The sequence below is a fragment of the Phaseolus vulgaris genome, chromosome 4 (genome assembly GCF_051622355.1).
Source record: "Phaseolus vulgaris cultivar YP4 chromosome 4, ASM5162235v1, whole genome shotgun sequence".
NCBI classification, from domain to species: Eukaryota; Viridiplantae; Streptophyta; class Magnoliopsida; order Fabales; family Fabaceae; genus Phaseolus; species Phaseolus vulgaris.
The window spans coordinates 48,283,153-48,301,219 of NC_143501.1; the positions used below are offsets into that span (position 1 = coordinate 48,283,153).

The 18,067-nt window shown below is 29.2% G+C and overlaps 1 protein-coding gene and 1 pseudogene across 3 annotated transcripts; both read right to left on the minus strand.

Moving 5' to 3' along the window:
- Positions 1-869: 869 nt before the first annotated feature.
- On the minus strand, positions 870-6,261 carry LOC150028144 (LEAF RUST 10 DISEASE-RESISTANCE LOCUS RECEPTOR-LIKE PROTEIN KINASE-like 2.5 pseudogene; annotated as a pseudogene). Its single transcript, XR_016520530.1, has 3 exons — positions 5,790-6,261; positions 3,170-3,205; positions 870-2,794 (listed from the first exon to the last, which is right to left on the minus strand). The product of XR_016520530.1 is annotated as an LEAF RUST 10 DISEASE-RESISTANCE LOCUS RECEPTOR-LIKE PROTEIN KINASE-like 2.5 pseudogene (transcript).
- Positions 6,262-8,922: 2,661 nt separating this feature from the next.
- On the minus strand, positions 8,923-13,238 carry LOC150028145 (LEAF RUST 10 DISEASE-RESISTANCE LOCUS RECEPTOR-LIKE PROTEIN KINASE-like 2.5). 2 transcript variants are annotated; one of them, XM_090301617.1, is made up of 3 exons: positions 12,304-13,238; positions 10,583-10,618; positions 8,923-10,123 (listed from the first exon to the last, which is right to left on the minus strand). In XM_090301617.1, the coding sequence occupies exons 1-3, from the start codon at positions 13,049-13,051 to the stop codon at positions 9,024-9,026; spliced, it is 1,884 nt and encodes a 627-aa protein (XP_090157743.1). In that variant the 5' UTR covers positions 13,052-13,238; the 3' UTR covers positions 8,923-9,023. The 2 variants fall into 2 exon arrangements, with proteins under 2 accessions (XP_090157743.1, XP_090157744.1); XM_090301618.1 differs by having other exon boundaries at positions 8,923-9,947; positions 12,304-13,064.
- Between the last annotated feature and the right edge of the window lie 4,829 nt (positions 13,239-18,067).

The window sequence follows — 18,067 nt, forward strand, 5'->3', positions numbered from 1 at the left end:
TTTTTTTTCTTTTCCAATTATAATCTTAGGTAACAATTGCTGTCACATTTATTTCCACAAATATTCAATATCTAATGTGTGGTCAAACTCAAAGATCAGGGAAGAAAAGTAAGAGTAACTGAAACCTCCCTATTATTATTGAGTAAATATGTGTTAGCTAGAAATATGAACTAATAATTATTTCATTATAGTTACCATATTCAATTGTTATTAATTCTTATTTTTATGTTTTACTTTGTTTAAACACTACACGTTTATTTTGTATGAGAAACACAATTAAGTTTAGTCAAAAACATCTCTAACACAAATCAAGCAACAGGAAATAAACTTTATAAGGAAGAACGATCATAACTGAACTTATAAGAAATTTGACGTAATTTCTAAACAAAAATTTTAAAACAATAAACTTTTTAGATCTTTTGCGAATCACATACAACACACTATAAGAGTAAAGATTATTACAAATATCTGAGCATTAGAATTACTCCATCAAAATGATATAAGAGTGAATCTAGACTCAATAGTGAGTGAGACTATACCACTAATAAAAAATTATTAAATAAAAATTAATTTTGAAAATTAAAAATAATTAGTTGTTATAATAATTAAATTATATACTATTTCAGTGACTAAAAAAGTTATTGGTTTCTAAATTAATTTCTATTATTGATAAATAGTTTCTAAATTGTTATCTAATTAGCTATCAAGGTTTTAGCTACCAATTATTTAAATTCTAAATTTGGTAGCTAATTAGATACCCATTTAAAAACTATTTATCAATAATAGAAACTAATTTAGAAATCAATAATTTTTTTAGTATGTAAAATAATATTTAATTTAGTTAATATAACAACTAATTAATTTTAGTTTCTAAAATTGGTTTCTATTAAATAATTTTCTAATAATATACCTATCTTGTGCCAACACCTACACTCAAAAAAACATGTTACAGAAGGCCCTAACAAACATATGTTACAGAAGGTCCAAAGGTTCCTTATTTCTTAGAGGAATCCACGTGAAAGTCCTTTGTAGGAATCTTCATGCGGGTTTCTTCTATGTTTTTCTCTATCAGAAGATGTTTGTAACTAGATCCTAGGATCTTCATCGTTAGTCTCAATATCATTCACAAGATGCTCTCCTAGTGCATTAAGAACTCCTCAAGATCCACCTGAGCATCTCCTCATAGCCCTCCCCCATTATAACAGGGTAGATTACTGGAAACAACCAACAATTATGTAGAACGATTCATTTTATAGTATAAACTGGAAAATTTAAAAAAATATGCAGTGAACTTAATTTCAAGAAATAGAATTGTTGGGTCATGGGCCTGGCCCGATGTTTGGTCATTTATGAATCCTTTCCCGACCTGTGTATCTAACATTATGAGAGAGTACAAGTCAAGGAATCTCAATCAATCAGACTTAATCATCCTTAATTACTCAATTAAGACAGAATCATGGCTAAAGGTGAAGAGGTTACAATTTAGTCTATATATACCTGATTATGCTCTACAGAAAAACAGATCATCTAAACATATAATAAACAACACAGGGAGTACTCTTAACTCCTATTTCATATTATACTCATTATATTTACGCTCTTAATGACTTGAGCGTCGAAGTGTCATCGTAGGAGGAGCTCCCTCTCGTTTCCACAAGGCCTTGCTCATCCAGATTCTGACCGACCTTAAGTTGGCTAGAATAAGAATATTCTGGAACTGATCTAGTGGGAGAAGAAAGCAAAGGTTTGGGTGGGATTTGTAGGGAATCCATGTTGCCTCCCAACATATCTATCACGCTGCTCATTGTAGGTCTATCATTAGGAAATGTTTGAGTGCACCATAAACCCACTATGGCCAACCTCTTTGCAATCTCATTTTCTTCTGTTGTCATCATCATATCTGGTGTCAAATCATTGTTCGACTCAAGCTTATTGTATGCCCAGTGTGGAAAGTATATCTCACTTGTATGACTAGCTTCACCATTAATGTTCTTCCTTCCTCCCACCATCTCTAACAACATCATTCCATAACTATAAACATCAGACTTATGTGAAGCTCTTCCAAGATTTCTACTCCACATTTCTGGAGCTACATACCCCATTGTTCCTCTAGCATCTGACAAGGAAACAATACTTTCATTCCTAGGACACAGTTTTGCCAATCCAAAATCCGATATCTTTGCATGAAAATTCTCATCAAGAAGAATGTTATGAGGTTTTATGTCAAAGTGAACAATTCGAGTATTGCATCCCTTGTGCAAGTATTCTAACCCTCGAGCTATGTCCCTTGCAATTTGATATATAATATCCCAACTCAAAGGTGAAACGACTTCACAACTTTTTCTATAAATGAACTTGTCAAGAGAACCATTGGGCATAAATTCATAGATGAGAGCTCTCTTACGACCTTCCAAACAGAATCCAAGGAGTGAGACCACATTAACATGAGAAGTTCTACTAATGCTAGCAACCTCATTGATAAAGTCTTCACCATTTTTTTTCGATGCACTCAACATCTTTACAGCAATAGAACTACCATTGGATAGCTTACCTTTGTACACAGTACCAAAACCACCTTGTCCCAGCTTCTTTTTGAAGTTCATGGTCATTTGTTTTACTTGTGATAATGTATATCTTTTTAGAGCTAGAGAGCCATGAATTTTAAGGAACGCTTCAATATTTTGATTACTTTTTGGAGCTAGCCCAAATTTCGCTAGCCAGGTTGGTGACTTGTATTTTAAACACAGAATTGAAATTATTATTAAAACTCCTGGAATTGCTGAACCTGCAACACCTGTTAGCCGATGAGAAATGTTAACATTTCATTCTCTATTCTAATCTCAAATATAAATAAAAGAAGAGTTATGGATAGTGAATTTAAATTTAAACAAACATTAATTTTCCAACTCTATGAAAATTTATTAGAGATCAGAACAAATATTTTGTGGAAACTATTAAGCAATAGTTTAAATTGATTAGAGTACTGATACAGGTAAACAGTTATACAACAATGTGTACAACATTACTTTTGTGCATATCTTTTCCATGACTCTGACATGCATAGAATCATGAAGAGATAAGAGAGAAGCACAAGACAATAGTATATATTCCATAAATATTCAAGGAAGTAGTGGATGGGAAAGTATAAAAGGAAATTTAGATGTATTACCTAGAATAATGAGCTTCTTCTTTTTTTCCCATTTTCCTGCAAAAGTAGATGATCAAAGAGGAATTCAGCGGATTCCTTGAGTGTTGGTACAAATTTTGTTGGAATGTTGTTCAGATAGAAAGAAAACATTTGATCTACTTTTACAACCCCTTAACTTTTGGAAGAGGAATTACAAATATGACACCATCATATTTCAGTCACCATATGTTTCTACTTCACTTTGCACTGCACTCTAAAAATTTATGCAGAGGAAAGAAGCTTTTGCGTTTAATTTTCTACCTTAGTGTTTAATTTTCTTATTATTAATACAGTACATTTTAAATCTTATATTATACATTGCATTTCAACATTGAAACTGATTGTAATTCTACAGTATTCAAATGCTTCTTCTAGATTATAAAATTCTGTTCAAACTAAAGAACTAAATCCAAGGGAATCATTATATCAAATTTGAGAACTTATTTTCTTAACAGAAAAATCAAAACTCTTTGTTATTGATATTGTTATTATATAAGAAATTTTCCCCTCGTTTACCTACAAAACTGAATATAACTCTATATTATCGGCAGCACCACACTAGAGGACTGTACAATTTAACTATGAACCAAACAGTTTGGTAGTTAGGGTTTGGTTTCATAATAAAATTTTACAGTCACATGATTTTGGATTAATTAGTTTAATTTTTCAAAAAAAAAAAAACATTACAAGAAAAACGTAAATTATATATAAATTATTACATACGATCAAAATCCGTATATATATCAAAGATAATTACATAAGGATTTTTCCGTATGTAAACGAAGATAATTACATACGGATTTTTTTTATATAACTTTGACACCTTGAAGTGCAAAGTAAAATAAAATTCAATAGGGTTAAAAAATAATATCTAATTTAATTACTATAGCAACTAATTATTTTTTATTTTTAAAATTGATTTTTATTTTATGATTTTCTTTTAATAATTACTCCGATCCGATTTGATAGCTAAAATAATTCAAGATAACATTTGTAATGGATAAAAAAATACAATATATTTCATAACATGTTTAAATATATTTGACTAAAGCTTAAAATCAATTTTAATATTAAAAAATCTAATTTTACAAAACACAAGTTTTCATACGAAAATAACACAAACAATCAAGAAGAGATGATGAATGAATTATTTGCGAGAAGAGGAGAAAGACGGTGGAGATACATGTAATTTTGTTAAATGAGAAAAGAAGTAAAATAAATTTTAAAGATGATGAGACATACTTCTTTGTCAATTTTTTATCAAATCATTCAGATTATATAACTTTTACAATATTTTTTTTATTCTTTTATATATTTACTAAATAATTAAATATTTAACTTTATTTCTTATCTATTTTAAAAAATTTCTATTTATATTTTTATATTTATTTGACTTAATTAAATTTTAAATATTTTATAAATTTAAATATTTTGAATTAAATTTTTATTAACTAATTGTTTTATTAAGTGTTTAATTATTATTTTAAAATACCCTGTTGTGGTTTATTTGCTATCAAATGATAGCAATATTTCATCTTCTTCTTTCATTCATTTTTTTTTTTCATTTCCTCTAATTTACGAGTCAAATTGTTTAAAAATGAATAATTTAGTCCACAAGTTTGGAAAGGTAAAAAGCAAGTTATGATAGAGGAGTTAAAGAAGGAACTACAAAATCAAATAAAAAAATATTTAAAAAGGTAATTTATAAGATAATTAAAAGAATTAAAAATTTAATAGATATTTATAAGATAATTAAAATTGAAGTAATCCAATTTCTTATATCAAAATCACGGGTAATTTGCAAATTTACTTTGAAGATCTCACATGGATTAAAAATAAGACTAAACAAGTTTTTGTAAGATTGAATTAAATTTGAAGTTGATTTCTTAAAGATGATATCAGTGTGATACTAATAAATGTTTATATTGGATCTATCGTAACACTCATAAAAGGTCGTTACTGAATTATTCATAAATATATGCAATTTTTTTCTTGTACCTCCATGTCTTTCCCATATACCTCCATACTCTCTTTTTTTAATTCCAACAACACCCTTATGAATGCAGTAAAAAGTGTGGTGTCTTCTTTATTTTCAAATGAGATGATTGTTAATGGTGACTATTGGTGAATCTTAGTAATTAAAATAAATTTTGTGTTTTATTTGCTTTTTTTTTTTTCAGCTTTTTAAAACTCACAAACCTCAAAAGTAAAAAAATCATTGAAGTGAAAAAAAATAAAAAATAGTCAACCCTCTTACACGCTTAGATAAAGAAATTGTTCTAAACGAATTTAAGTATTTTCGGATAAATTCAAGGATTTTAGGATTTCATAGTAGAAGCTTTTGGCTAGTTTGTTTTCTTAACCCTAATCAGTAATTATACTTTTTATCTCTTAAAATTGTGTTAACTTTGTTAAAAAAATTGAAGTATGAGAAGTATGATGATAAAAAGATTCCTTAAATATTCCATTTTTGCAAAGAGGAAAAAGATGGTTGATATGAATTCTTATATAAAAACAGTTTTTTTAAGGTATGGATAAAAGAAGAGAAACTTTGACAGAATAATAAGCTGGGGAAATGGAGAGAGAAGGAAGGAAGACGTACTCTTGGAAGAACAGTGGAGGGCATTAGATCCATCGGGGCAATGATAGCATGGTTTTCTGAAGGAGGTCGATCGTCTTCACTGTGAAATTCTGTGAGCCAATTAGAATTGTGGTGTTAGCATGATGGCAGCTGAGCTGGAACGGTTCGCCGCCGCCACACTCGGGGGCTCGGATCTTCCCCCAGAAAGGGTAGAAGATTTCCGAGAGTTCTCCGCAATTGAATGGAAGTTCACAATTCGAGTAATTGAAATGATGAGAGTGGGAGTGTGGCAAAGTGATTAGCAATAAGGAACACAGGGCGAGCAGGGACGTAAGGAGCATCTGGGTGTGATTATGTTCATCAATGTCATCCATTTTCATCTTCTTATCCTCCCATTTATCATCGTAATATCTTTTTCTGTGCCAAAATGGTCTTAATCTTTGAAAATAAGGATTATGAATTTTTAGTCTCTTTTGCTTATCTGTAAAGTTATAGGACTCTAAAGTCATGGATCGAGTTTATTTATATGACGAAACGGTATTAATATTGATATATATGAAGTTAATGATGAGAAAAAAATTTATTTACTTCACATAAACAGTTAATTATGAAAATGGATTGAACATATTAAGTAAAGATTAATTATGAAATAGAATCAGAAAAAATACTAAATAAAAAAAAACACTCGTTATAAAAGAAGAAGAAAATAAGTAATAAAAAGATAGATTACTTAGACTGAAAATCACTTTTGACTAAACTGATTTTTTTAATTTGGGATACATATCCTATCACTAGAATACTTCTATTATTTATATGTTTTTATGTGAATTTTAGTGTTAGTTTATGTTCTCAAACAGAATTTGAATCGAGAGATTAATTTTCTTTTTTCTCGATCGGTCAGTCTTCTCTTTCTCTTTCTTTCTATGTGTGAATTCCTCGTATTCTTCTTCTTTCTTTATCTCTCGTTCTCGTGAACTTCAAGTTTGGATGATACCTACAAAAAGTACTTTGACGTTTAAGTAAGATTTCAGTATTCGGCACTCGATGTATTCAATGTATAATAATGACGTATCTAATTCTCAGAATCTATGTCTATTTATATGATTATCATTGACTATTTGTTATTAAGTTGAATTAATGATATAAATTGTAATTAAGAACATATTACTTTATATTTAGTTATTTTTAATTTTCTTAAAATATAGTCGTGTCTATCGAGCATTCGATTTTTTTTATTTTTTTTTTTATCAGCACTCAATGCACTCAGTTGTTAAGTTCAACGCGAATAAATGGCCAAAGATTTTTCTTTGTTCTTTTCAATTATAACACGGCAATGTGACTCGTTAGGTAACAATTGTTGTCACATTTCTTTCCTCCAAAATCCTCACTTTTAACGTTTAATCACCAAAGCCACTGCTTGTTAATGTGCTTATTCACTCACTCAAAAACTGAAACAGCGAAGAAGCAACTACTTAAAGGTTTCACAGAATTCATTAATTAATTGAACCTAAACTAAATTTTAAAACTAAGTTGACAAAATTAAATTCAATTATATAACAGTTTAAATTCATTGAACTAAATGGTAATATATATTTATTTTAAATTATTTAAACTATCAAAATTATTTTAATTATTATTACTAAAGTACATATATATATATATATATATATATATATTTTAAAATCTAATTATAATATAATTTAATTCAATGTCAGTTTCATTTAGATCAAAGTCCTACCTAATAAATGTAGGCAAAAAAGAAGAAGACAGCAGGAGCTGAAAAAATGTGCAGTCAACCGCAAGGACTAGTGAGAGTAACTGAAACCTCCCCGTTATTAATGAGTAAGTATGTGTTAGCTAGAAATATGAATTAATAATTATTTTCATTTTAATTACCATATTCAATTGTTATTAATTCTAATTTATATGGTTTACTTCTTTTCCATGATATCAGTAAGAATCAAGATAATGATAAAAATGATGATTGAAAATCCAAGAAATTACAAGTACAACATAATTATGTTGAGAAAATAAATTTTAAGATCTAGCCGGATGACAAAGAATTAGAAGATCATTCTGGCATCAATCTAGTGGTGGGAGAAGAAAGAACAGGTTTTGGTAGTATTTCTTAAGAATTGATATTGTCTTTTAACATATTTATTACTCTACACATAGTAGGTATATCTTTTGAAAACGTTTGAATGCACACAAACTAATTGTAATCATTCTTCTTTCTATTTCTTTTTCTTCTCTGATTATTACACCACTTCTCAAATCTTGGTGTTCTCCAACTTTTGGTATATCTCGTATAGAGAAAGACACAAAGCTGATATATGTGTAGTACGTGTATGAATATAATAAAGGTTTCAATACTAAAACTCGAAATCAGAAAAAGGCTGTGTCGCTTCTAAACAACATATGTTCCTCATGAATATGGCTTCAACATATGTTCTTCTTCCTCCTTTTTGGCATAGTGATATATCATGATAATATCTTCTATATATGTTTTGCTTTTATTTTAATAAATTATTAATTTCAGTATTATTTTCCAAAATTATATGTTAACATTCCTTATTTCTTAGAGGAATTACCACATATAAGTCCTTTATAGGATCTTCATGCGGGTTTCCTCCATATGTTTTGCAGTGTCAGAAGATGCCTTGGAACTATATCATGGATCATCATCATTATAAACCCTCTCTTCAAGCCTTGAATCCATCTACCAACAATCATCTACTCATCGTTTATCATAGTTTAAATACATATAAATATTCCATTTGATATTTTATTTAATTAACACTATTAAAAAATTATTAAATAAAAACTAATTTAAAGATAAAAAATAATTAACTGTTATATTGATTAAATTAAATATTATTTTAAAAATAAAAAAATTATTAATATTTAAATGAGTTGAGTTTTTATTATTAGTAAATCGTTTCTAAATTGATATGTAATTAACTATCAATATTTAGTTAAAATAATATATAATTTAATTAATATAGAAACTAATTATAATTTATCTCAAAAATTAGTTTTTATTTAAAGATTTTTTTTAGTGTAAAGTTAATTTTTTTATTGTTCATTAAAAAAGAATGATCTAACTCAGATGTCAATTGAGGTCTAACTTTTACACTTTATTGCAATTGTCACATGAGATTATTCTTGTTCTTCTAGATTATTGGAAACAACCAACAATTATGTAGAGTGATCCATTTTACACTATAATTTGGAAAATTTACAATGAATTTAATTTTAGGAAATGGAATTTTCTAACACTGATTTAGTAGGAGAAGAAAGCAAAGGTTTGGGTGGGATTTGCAAGGAATCCATGTTGCCTTCCAACATCTCTATCACTGTGCTCATTATAGGTCTATCATTAGGAAACGTTTGAGTGCACCAAAAGCCCACTATTGCCAACTTCTTTGCAATCTCAGTTTCTTCTGTTGTCATCACCATATCTGGTCTCAAATCATTATCCAACTCAAGTTTATTGTATGCCCAATGTGGGAAGTATATCTCACTTGTATGACTAGCTTCAGCATTAATGTTCTTCCTTCCTCCCACCATCTCTAGAAGCATCATTCCATAACTATAAACATCAGATTTGTGCGAAACACATCCAAGATTTCTACTCCACATTTCTGGAGCTACATACCCCATTGTTCCTCTAGCATCTGATAAGGAAATAATACTTTCATTCCTAGGACACAATTTTGCCAACCCGAAATCCGATATCTTTGCGTAGAAATTCTCATCCAGAAGAATGTTATGTGGTTTTATGTCAAAATGAACAATTCGAGTGTTGCATCCTTTATGCAAGTATTCTAACCCTCGAGCTATATCCCTTGCAATTTGATATATAATATCCCAACTCAAAGGCGAAATGACTTCAGATATTTTTCTATAAATGAATTTGTCAAGGGAACCATTGGGCATAAATTCATATATGAGAGCTCTCTTGCGACCTTCCAAACAAAAACCAAGTAACGAGACCACATTAACATGAGAAGTTCTGCTAATGCTAGCAACCTCATTGATAAATTCTTCACCATTTTTTTTCGATGCACTCAACATCTTTACAGCAATAGGACTACCATTGAATAACTTACCTTTATACACAGTACCAAAACCACCTTCTCCCAACTTCTCTTTGAAGTTGTTGGTCATTTGTTTTACCTGTGATAATTTATATCTTTTTAGAGATAGAGAGCCATGAATTTTAAGAAATGTTTCAATATTTTGATTACTTTTTGGAGCCAACCCAAAATTCGCTAGCCAAATTGGTGACTTGTATCTTACACACAAAATTGAAATTATTATTAAAACTCCTGCAATTGCTGAACCTGTTCCACCTGTTAGCAGATGAGAAATGTGGATATTTCATTCTCTAATTTTAATTTAATCTCAAATATAAATAAAGGAAGAGTTATGGATAGTGATACAAATATTAAGCTCTAATATAAATAAAGGAAGAGATATAAATAAAGGAAAGTTTGTTTAAATTTAAACAAATACTCTAATTTTTTCAACTGTGTGAAAATTTATTAGAGATCAGTAACAAATATTTAGTGCAAACTATTAAGCATTAGTTTAAATTGATTAGAGAACTAATACACGTAATAGTTATACAACAATGTGTACATTACTTTCGTGTATATCTTTTCCATGATTATGACATGCATAGAATCATGAAGAGAGAAGCACAAAACAATATATATATCTATATATATATATATATATATATATATTGTATAAAATTATTTAAGAAAGTAGTGGATGGGAAAGTATAAAAGGAAATTTAGATTTATTACCTAAAATAATGAGCTTCTTCCTTCTTTCCCATTTGCCTGCAAAATTAGATGAGCAAAGAGGAAATCAGCGTATTCCTAGAGTGTTGGTGATTTTTTTTTACATCTTTAGTTATACGTTGAAGAATTATTACAAGTTGATAACTGATGTTGAGTTAAAATAATTCAAGATAACATTTCTAATGGATAAAAAATACAATATATTTTAGAATAACATATTTAAATATATTTCACTAAAGTTTAAAATCAATCTTAATACAAAAAATATATAATTTTACAAACACAAAAAATAACACAAATAATCAAGAAGAGTTAATGAATGAATTATTTGCGAGAAATTGAGAAAGACGGTGGAGTGATATATGTAATTTTGTTAAAAGAGAAAAGAAGGAAAATTAATTTTAAAGATGATGAGATGTACTTCTTTGTCAATTTTTTTATCAAATCATTCAGATTATATAACTTTTAAAATACTTTTTATTCTTTTATATATTTTTACTGTACCAAATAATTAAATATTTAACTTCATTTCTTATCTATTTTTAATTTTTTTCTATTTATTTGACTTAATTAACTTTTTAAATATTTTATAAATTTAAATGTTTTCAATTGAATTCTTTTTTTAAAAAAATGTTTTATTAAGTTTTTAATTATTTTTTAAAACACCTTGTTGTGATTAGTAATTAGTAATTGCTAATTTGCTTATTGACTGGTCAAGTGAGAACATAAAGAAGCAACTACCTAACAATTGTAGGGACCAAGAGAGAAAGACACAGCAAGACCAGCAAGAATGTGAAGTCAACCAAAGTCTCTGGTCAACAAAGACAAGTAACTGAAACCTCCCAGTTATTTTGTGAGTAAATATGTGCAAGCTAGCAATATATCAACTAATAATTATTTACATTATAATTACCATAGTTTTTATTAATTAATTCATACTTATGTTTTCTTTCGTCCGAAGATCATATTACGAAATAAACTTTAAGTCTAACTCAATGTCATAAAATCTGTTCATGAGGAGAGATTTGTGGACTTTAAGCTTAACTCAATTCTATAAAACCGGCTCAGCTCATGTGTGGAATAACATATGATGGGTGGTTCGATAACGGTCCGATAGTGGATGACTTGATAAGCCCAACAAATACTCGTTAAAATAGACTTAAAATGGTTTTGATACCATATTACGAAATGGACTTTAAACCTAACTCAGCCCTTTAAAACTTGCTCATGAGGTGAGTTTACTAAAAAAAAATCACAGAGGATTAGCAAGGTACCTATTATGCAATCTAAAGAGAAATATTTTAAAATCCAGTAATATTTTGTGAGTATATATGAGGGGGGAAACCAGAATAAGTGAATGAATAAGTTGGAAGCCATAGCAGGGGGAAAACATTTCAGTTTATAAACTTTACTTTTTTTTAAAAATAAAAATATCCTAAAATTTAATTTTGTCTGATCTTAAAACTTTATTAACTACAAATAATTAGTTTTAATTTTGTTTTTATTGATCTTAAAACTTTATTAACTACAAATAATTAGTTGATATAATAACTAAATTAGATATTATTTTATTATTTTAGAAATTAAAAAAAATTGATTTTTAAATTAATTTTTATTAATGATAAATAGTTGTTAAATTGGTATGAAATTAGTTAAAAAAACATATAAATATCTGAGAATATAATATGTAAGATATGAGAGGAATGGAGAAGATAGAGACATACTTCTCTCGGGAGAACAGTGTTGATCTGGGCAATAGTGTTTGCATGAAACTAATTCTTCATCATAAGCATCGCTCCAGCAACTTCCGTCACTTTCGCTGCATCGTGTGCAATATGTTGACCCATAGTTGACCCCAAAGCCATCATTCAAAGCTTGTTTCAGAACTCCAGCTCCATCATCACTATCATCGTAATCATCCAGAGGAGCGGCAGAGGGTAGGAGCAAACTTCTATTGCACTGGTTAAGCAGTGGGTATCTGTAGAACAGACCAGATATCTCGTATTCGTCCCCAAAATAATACACAGCATCCCCGCACGTCAAGTTGCGTTTTGGAGGGAAATCCGGGATGTGAGGAGGACAATCGAATAATACGAGGACGTTATGCACTGTAGCGTAATACTGTAACAGTTTGTTCAAGTTCTCGTAACTCTGAAAAAAATCAGGAGAACAAACTTCGTTGACAGTGTTTGTTGGCAGCACTGTCATGGTGTGAGAGGTGTAGTTCACCTTCTTGACAGTGAAATTTTGATATTCATGACGACTATGGCAGATGAGCTGGGATGATGCGTCGGTGCCGTTACATTGAGACGGTGGACTCTGTTCCCAGAAAGGATCGAAGATGGCGGGCACGCTTATGCTGCAGCTGTATAACTGTTGAGCACAAAGCGGTGGCGATGGTTGAGAGTGGGAGTGTGGGAAAGCGAGGAAGAGGAAGAAAGAGAGGGTGAGTGTGCTGTGGATATCATTCATTCTCACACTTCTTACTTTCTTCTTAATTTCTTCACTCCCATAAATGAAAGGTATAATAGAAGGAGTTATGAACACACTCCTCCCACGTAACTACCTTCTTCTTTCCTCCTCCTTTCTTCACTCTTCTACTTTCAAAATACGACTCGGTCTCTCCCTCATTCAAAGAAGGGTCCGGATATTTTGACGACGTGTGAGCCTATGTACCTATAGAGAGATATGTTAGAAAATCTTTCTTAATTTTTTTGTCTAGTTTTTATTTTGGGTTATTTTTTCCCTTTTTAGTTTTATATTTATTTGCAAATTTTTCTTTCTGCATTGTAAGCTTTATTTTTTCTTCTATGTTATTTTGTATTTGATTCCGATTTTAGTTTATTATTAATAATAATAACAATAAATATTAATAATAATTTAAATAATATTATCAACAATAATAATGTTAATATTAATAATATTAATTGTAATTATAATAAAAAAAATTAACTTAGTTAGTTGTTATCTATTTATTTTTATATTTTTCAATTCCAATTTAGTCTAGTTAAATTTTTGAATAAAATAAATATTTATCACAAGCTTGCATGCCTACCTTTCAATTTGACTTCATTGACATAATTGTTATAATTTTATTCAAAATGGTCAATTGGACTCGAGTATGGTTGAGATTAATATGTTGGTCATTAAAAAAACGGTTTAGGAAGTGATGTCTCGGTGTAAGTTTTTTCACAGTGATCACGGAAGATGATGAATAAGGTGAATTAAATTTATTTATCACACGTAAAATTTATTTATCAAATGAAAATGAAATCGATTACTTTAAACATTTTGAACAATGTAACATTGGTAACACAAACCTAGTAACTGATAAAATTGTCTAACATAAATCATAAATTATAAATATTGTACACAACTAAGTTCGATTAGTCCATTACTATAACTGTACACTGGTAGGAGTGACATTAGACAAAATACCAACCATATCCACATTCCATAGTGGAGGCGCCATGATAAGTGCCATTATTTTAGTAAAATTTCATGTATAGAGTTAGACATTTATTGATTTTAATGGTTGATTAAGCTATGACTCAACTCTAATCTGAAAAATTAGAATTTAATAATATATTTTGGAGTTATGATATTAATAGAATTATTTATTCCAATTGTGTTATTTTTTTGGAATTTAAAAAGAGATGAAGCAAATGAATATATTATGAATAGAGATGTCATTTAGCCCAAGTCCAATTACGTTAAATAAAGGCGCAAGGGAGAGAGAAAGGAGAGAAAGAAAACTTTAGATGGCATCCATTAAGGAAAAACGCTATATATCTTCTTTTTTTTGCTTTTCATCATCTTTTAGTGCATGTAATAACTATCATGAGTGGATAATTTCTTTCCTTTGAAATTGGATATAATCGATTCAAATCCTTATATACTAAGGTGATATTTATTTATAACATTATATTCTTATTTGATATTGTTATTTTTATTTAATTAGCTAGCACACAGTTCATTTAATGTATATATTATTATTAACCTGACTTGAATTACGTATCAAATCATAATTAGAGTTCAACTCTATTTGGCATGTATGTTTCATGCTTTGGACCACATAATTGAATTTAATCAAAACAAAATCAGATATTGCAAGTTATTTTGTAGTGTTGTGTTTGAGATTGAATTACATGCATTTATTATTAAACCATTAAGGGGTGAAAATATTGTTACAAGCCTTGATTTTCCACTTGCGAAAAGCTTCTTCTTCTTTTTTTCTACTCAAATTATAAACTTTTATGTTACTATACACTTTTAGCACACTGGTTTTTATGTTTAACATAATTATTGTTTTATGGTAGATGGTCTTGGGCAATGGAAAAGACAAACACAACTATTAGTCAAATACATAACACATTTGATCACCTTCAAACGAAAAATGTTCTTCATGAAACCGTTGACGAACTTATACATTTTCACATAATTTTCCACTTAATTCATGTTAACGACATTTCTTTGCAATTTTTGCGGACTCCATTGGCAGAATGAAGTTACTTCTCCCACTATTATTAATGTTTCTCCAGAAAGTTAAACGGTGTTGTTGATCTTATCTCTTTTGCAATAGTAGAATTTTATCAAATTGATCGAGTCATGCAACAATTTGAGTTTTGATAAAACATTTCAACTGATCTATTGAACTTATATCAGATACACACAAAAAAAATAAAAAAAAAATATTAACTATAATACTATAAAAGGTGAATAATGATCAACATAATAAAAAATTAAAAAACAATGCCCATTATGACTTCACAGCATACATATAGTATATGGACAACACATTTTGTTACATAATATCTAATAAATATCTAACAATGATGTAAATACTCATTTTTGCAAATTGTTTACTGTTCCTAAATTAATGATTATTTTTCTAATAATATTGACACGTCAAATCATACTAAACAACCTCTTTTAGATTTTTTCAGATTTTGAACAACATTATTAATGTGAGTGTTGATTTACAATGTCCCACTTACAAATAGAGTGGACCTCCAAATTTAATCTTAGGTAACAATTGCTGTCACATTTATTTCCACAAAAATTTAATATCTAAGGACCAAAGCCACACCTACCTCGCTAAGTGGTCTTGAAAGCTTACCATCTTATTATTAATTTTTAATATAAAAAATGGAGATAACATCATAAAATCAAACAGATCACAGGCAACTTGCTAATGTGCTGCTTATTCACTCTGTCAAACTGAAACAGGAAAGAAGCAACTACCTATAGGTTTGACCGAATACATTAATTAGTTGAACCTAAAATAATTTCATAAAATTAAATTAAATTGAATTATTTTAAACTATTTAAACTATCAAAATTATTTTAATTATTATTACTAATGTACATATATTTTAAAATATTTTTCCTAATTATAAACTGTTTAAACTATCAAAGTCGAACCTAATAATTGCAGGGGAAGAAAGAAGTATACGCAGCAAGACCTGCAAAAATGTGTAGTCAAACTCAAAGATCAGGGAAGAAAAGTAAGACTATCTGAAACCTCCTATTATTATTGAGTAAATATGTATTAACTAGAAATATGAACTAATAATTATTTCATTATAGTTACCATATTCAATTGTTATTAATTCTTATTTTTATGTTTTACTTTGTTTAAACACTACACGTTTATTTTGTATGAGAAACAAAATTAAGTTTAGTCAAAAACATCTGTAACACAAATCAAGCAACAGGAAATAAACTTTATACGGAAGAACGATCATGACTGAACTTATAAGAAATTTGACGTAATTTCTAAACAAAATTTTTAAAACAATAAATTTTTTAATCTTTTGCGAATCACATACAACACAGTATAAGAGTAAAGATTACAAATACATACAAAATATCTGAGAATAGATTTACTCTTCCAAAATGATATAAGATTGGATCGTAGACAAATAGTAGTGAGTGTGAGTATACTCTATCATGTTTTTTTTTATAAGTAAAAAATAATGAATAAATAAGAGGTATTTTTGAGATACCTCAACCCCTATATAAAAGATCTATTTGAAGCTTTTTCCCTTTAACCACTTTACAAAAACTAAAATACATTAATCCTTACCATTGATACAAACACTTTTTACTCATGATATAGATCTCTTCTGAAAGTCCTCTTGTTCCTATGTTTCCACAATTCTCTTATAACTGCTATCCACACACTTCCCCAAATCTGATTAACAATTTCCTTAACACCACCCATCATGAAACTTAAATAATGTTTTTTTGGCTCCTATGATCCATTGATGTCATCCCCATCCTCTCATAGCACTTACACCACACAAGCCAGACAACTCTGCATGTACAAAAAAGATGAAACGTAGTTTTCTCTTCCTTCCCGCACATACAACAAATATTGGTAGTCATACATATCCCCCTTCGTATAAAATTTGCTTTAGGCGCTTTTTTTTCTTCCAAACCCTCTATAATGTGAGATGTGAAGATGGTTGTGCCTTTAACCTCCAAAAACCCATAAACAAATCCCTCTCAACCCCGTGAGCATCTTTTTTAAGAATATTGTATGTTGATTTGACCGTGAATATTGTTGTCTCTCTATCTTTACAAACCCAAGAGTCCTCCTTATCCATCATTACCCTCAGCTCCCCCAGAAGTTGTATCAGCTGTTGTTCTTGATTTCGTTCCCATTCGAACATGTTCCTTCTCCATTCGATCTTCCAATCTACTCTGAATTTTCCGACCCCTCCCATTATGTCATATAGAAGATTCTTTAAAAGAACAAATGGTGAAAAGTATAAAAAAGGATTCCTTGAAAGTCGTGTTGCCCACCCATCTATCCTCCCATAACTTATCTCCCTCCCATGAAAAATTATCCTGATTAAACTTATCTTTCCACCCTTGAGAGACCAAACTTCCTTCAAATCCCTCCACCAAAGAGAATCGCAACTGCTACTTCTTTGACTCCATAGATACCTCCAACCTCCATATTTAGAATCCAAAACTTCTTTTCACAAACTTCATTTTTCATAACCTAAGCGTCATATTCACTTTCCTAACAACACCCTACCATGTGCCAACACCTACACTCTAAAAAGACATATGTTACAGAAGGCCTGAACATTTCTTATTCCTTAGAAGAATCCACATGAAAGTCCTTCACAGGAATCTTCATGCGGGTTTCCTCTACGTTTTTCTCTGTCAAAAGATGTCTGTAACTAGATCCTGAGATCATCATCGTTAGTCTCAATATTATTCACAAGATGTTCTTCTTTACTACATATAAAACTCCTTAAGATCCACCCGAGCATATCCTCATAGCCCTCCCCCAAGTATAACAGGGTTCAAACTTAAGAAAGAGATAACTACATGTTTATAATAAAATAATAATATTTTAAATTAAAAAATAAAATAAAAATGAATAAAATATTAATTTATTAAAGTGTGAATATATTTTTTAGTGTTTATGTCAACACTCTTTTACTTTCTCCTTCTCTTCAAGCCATGAAT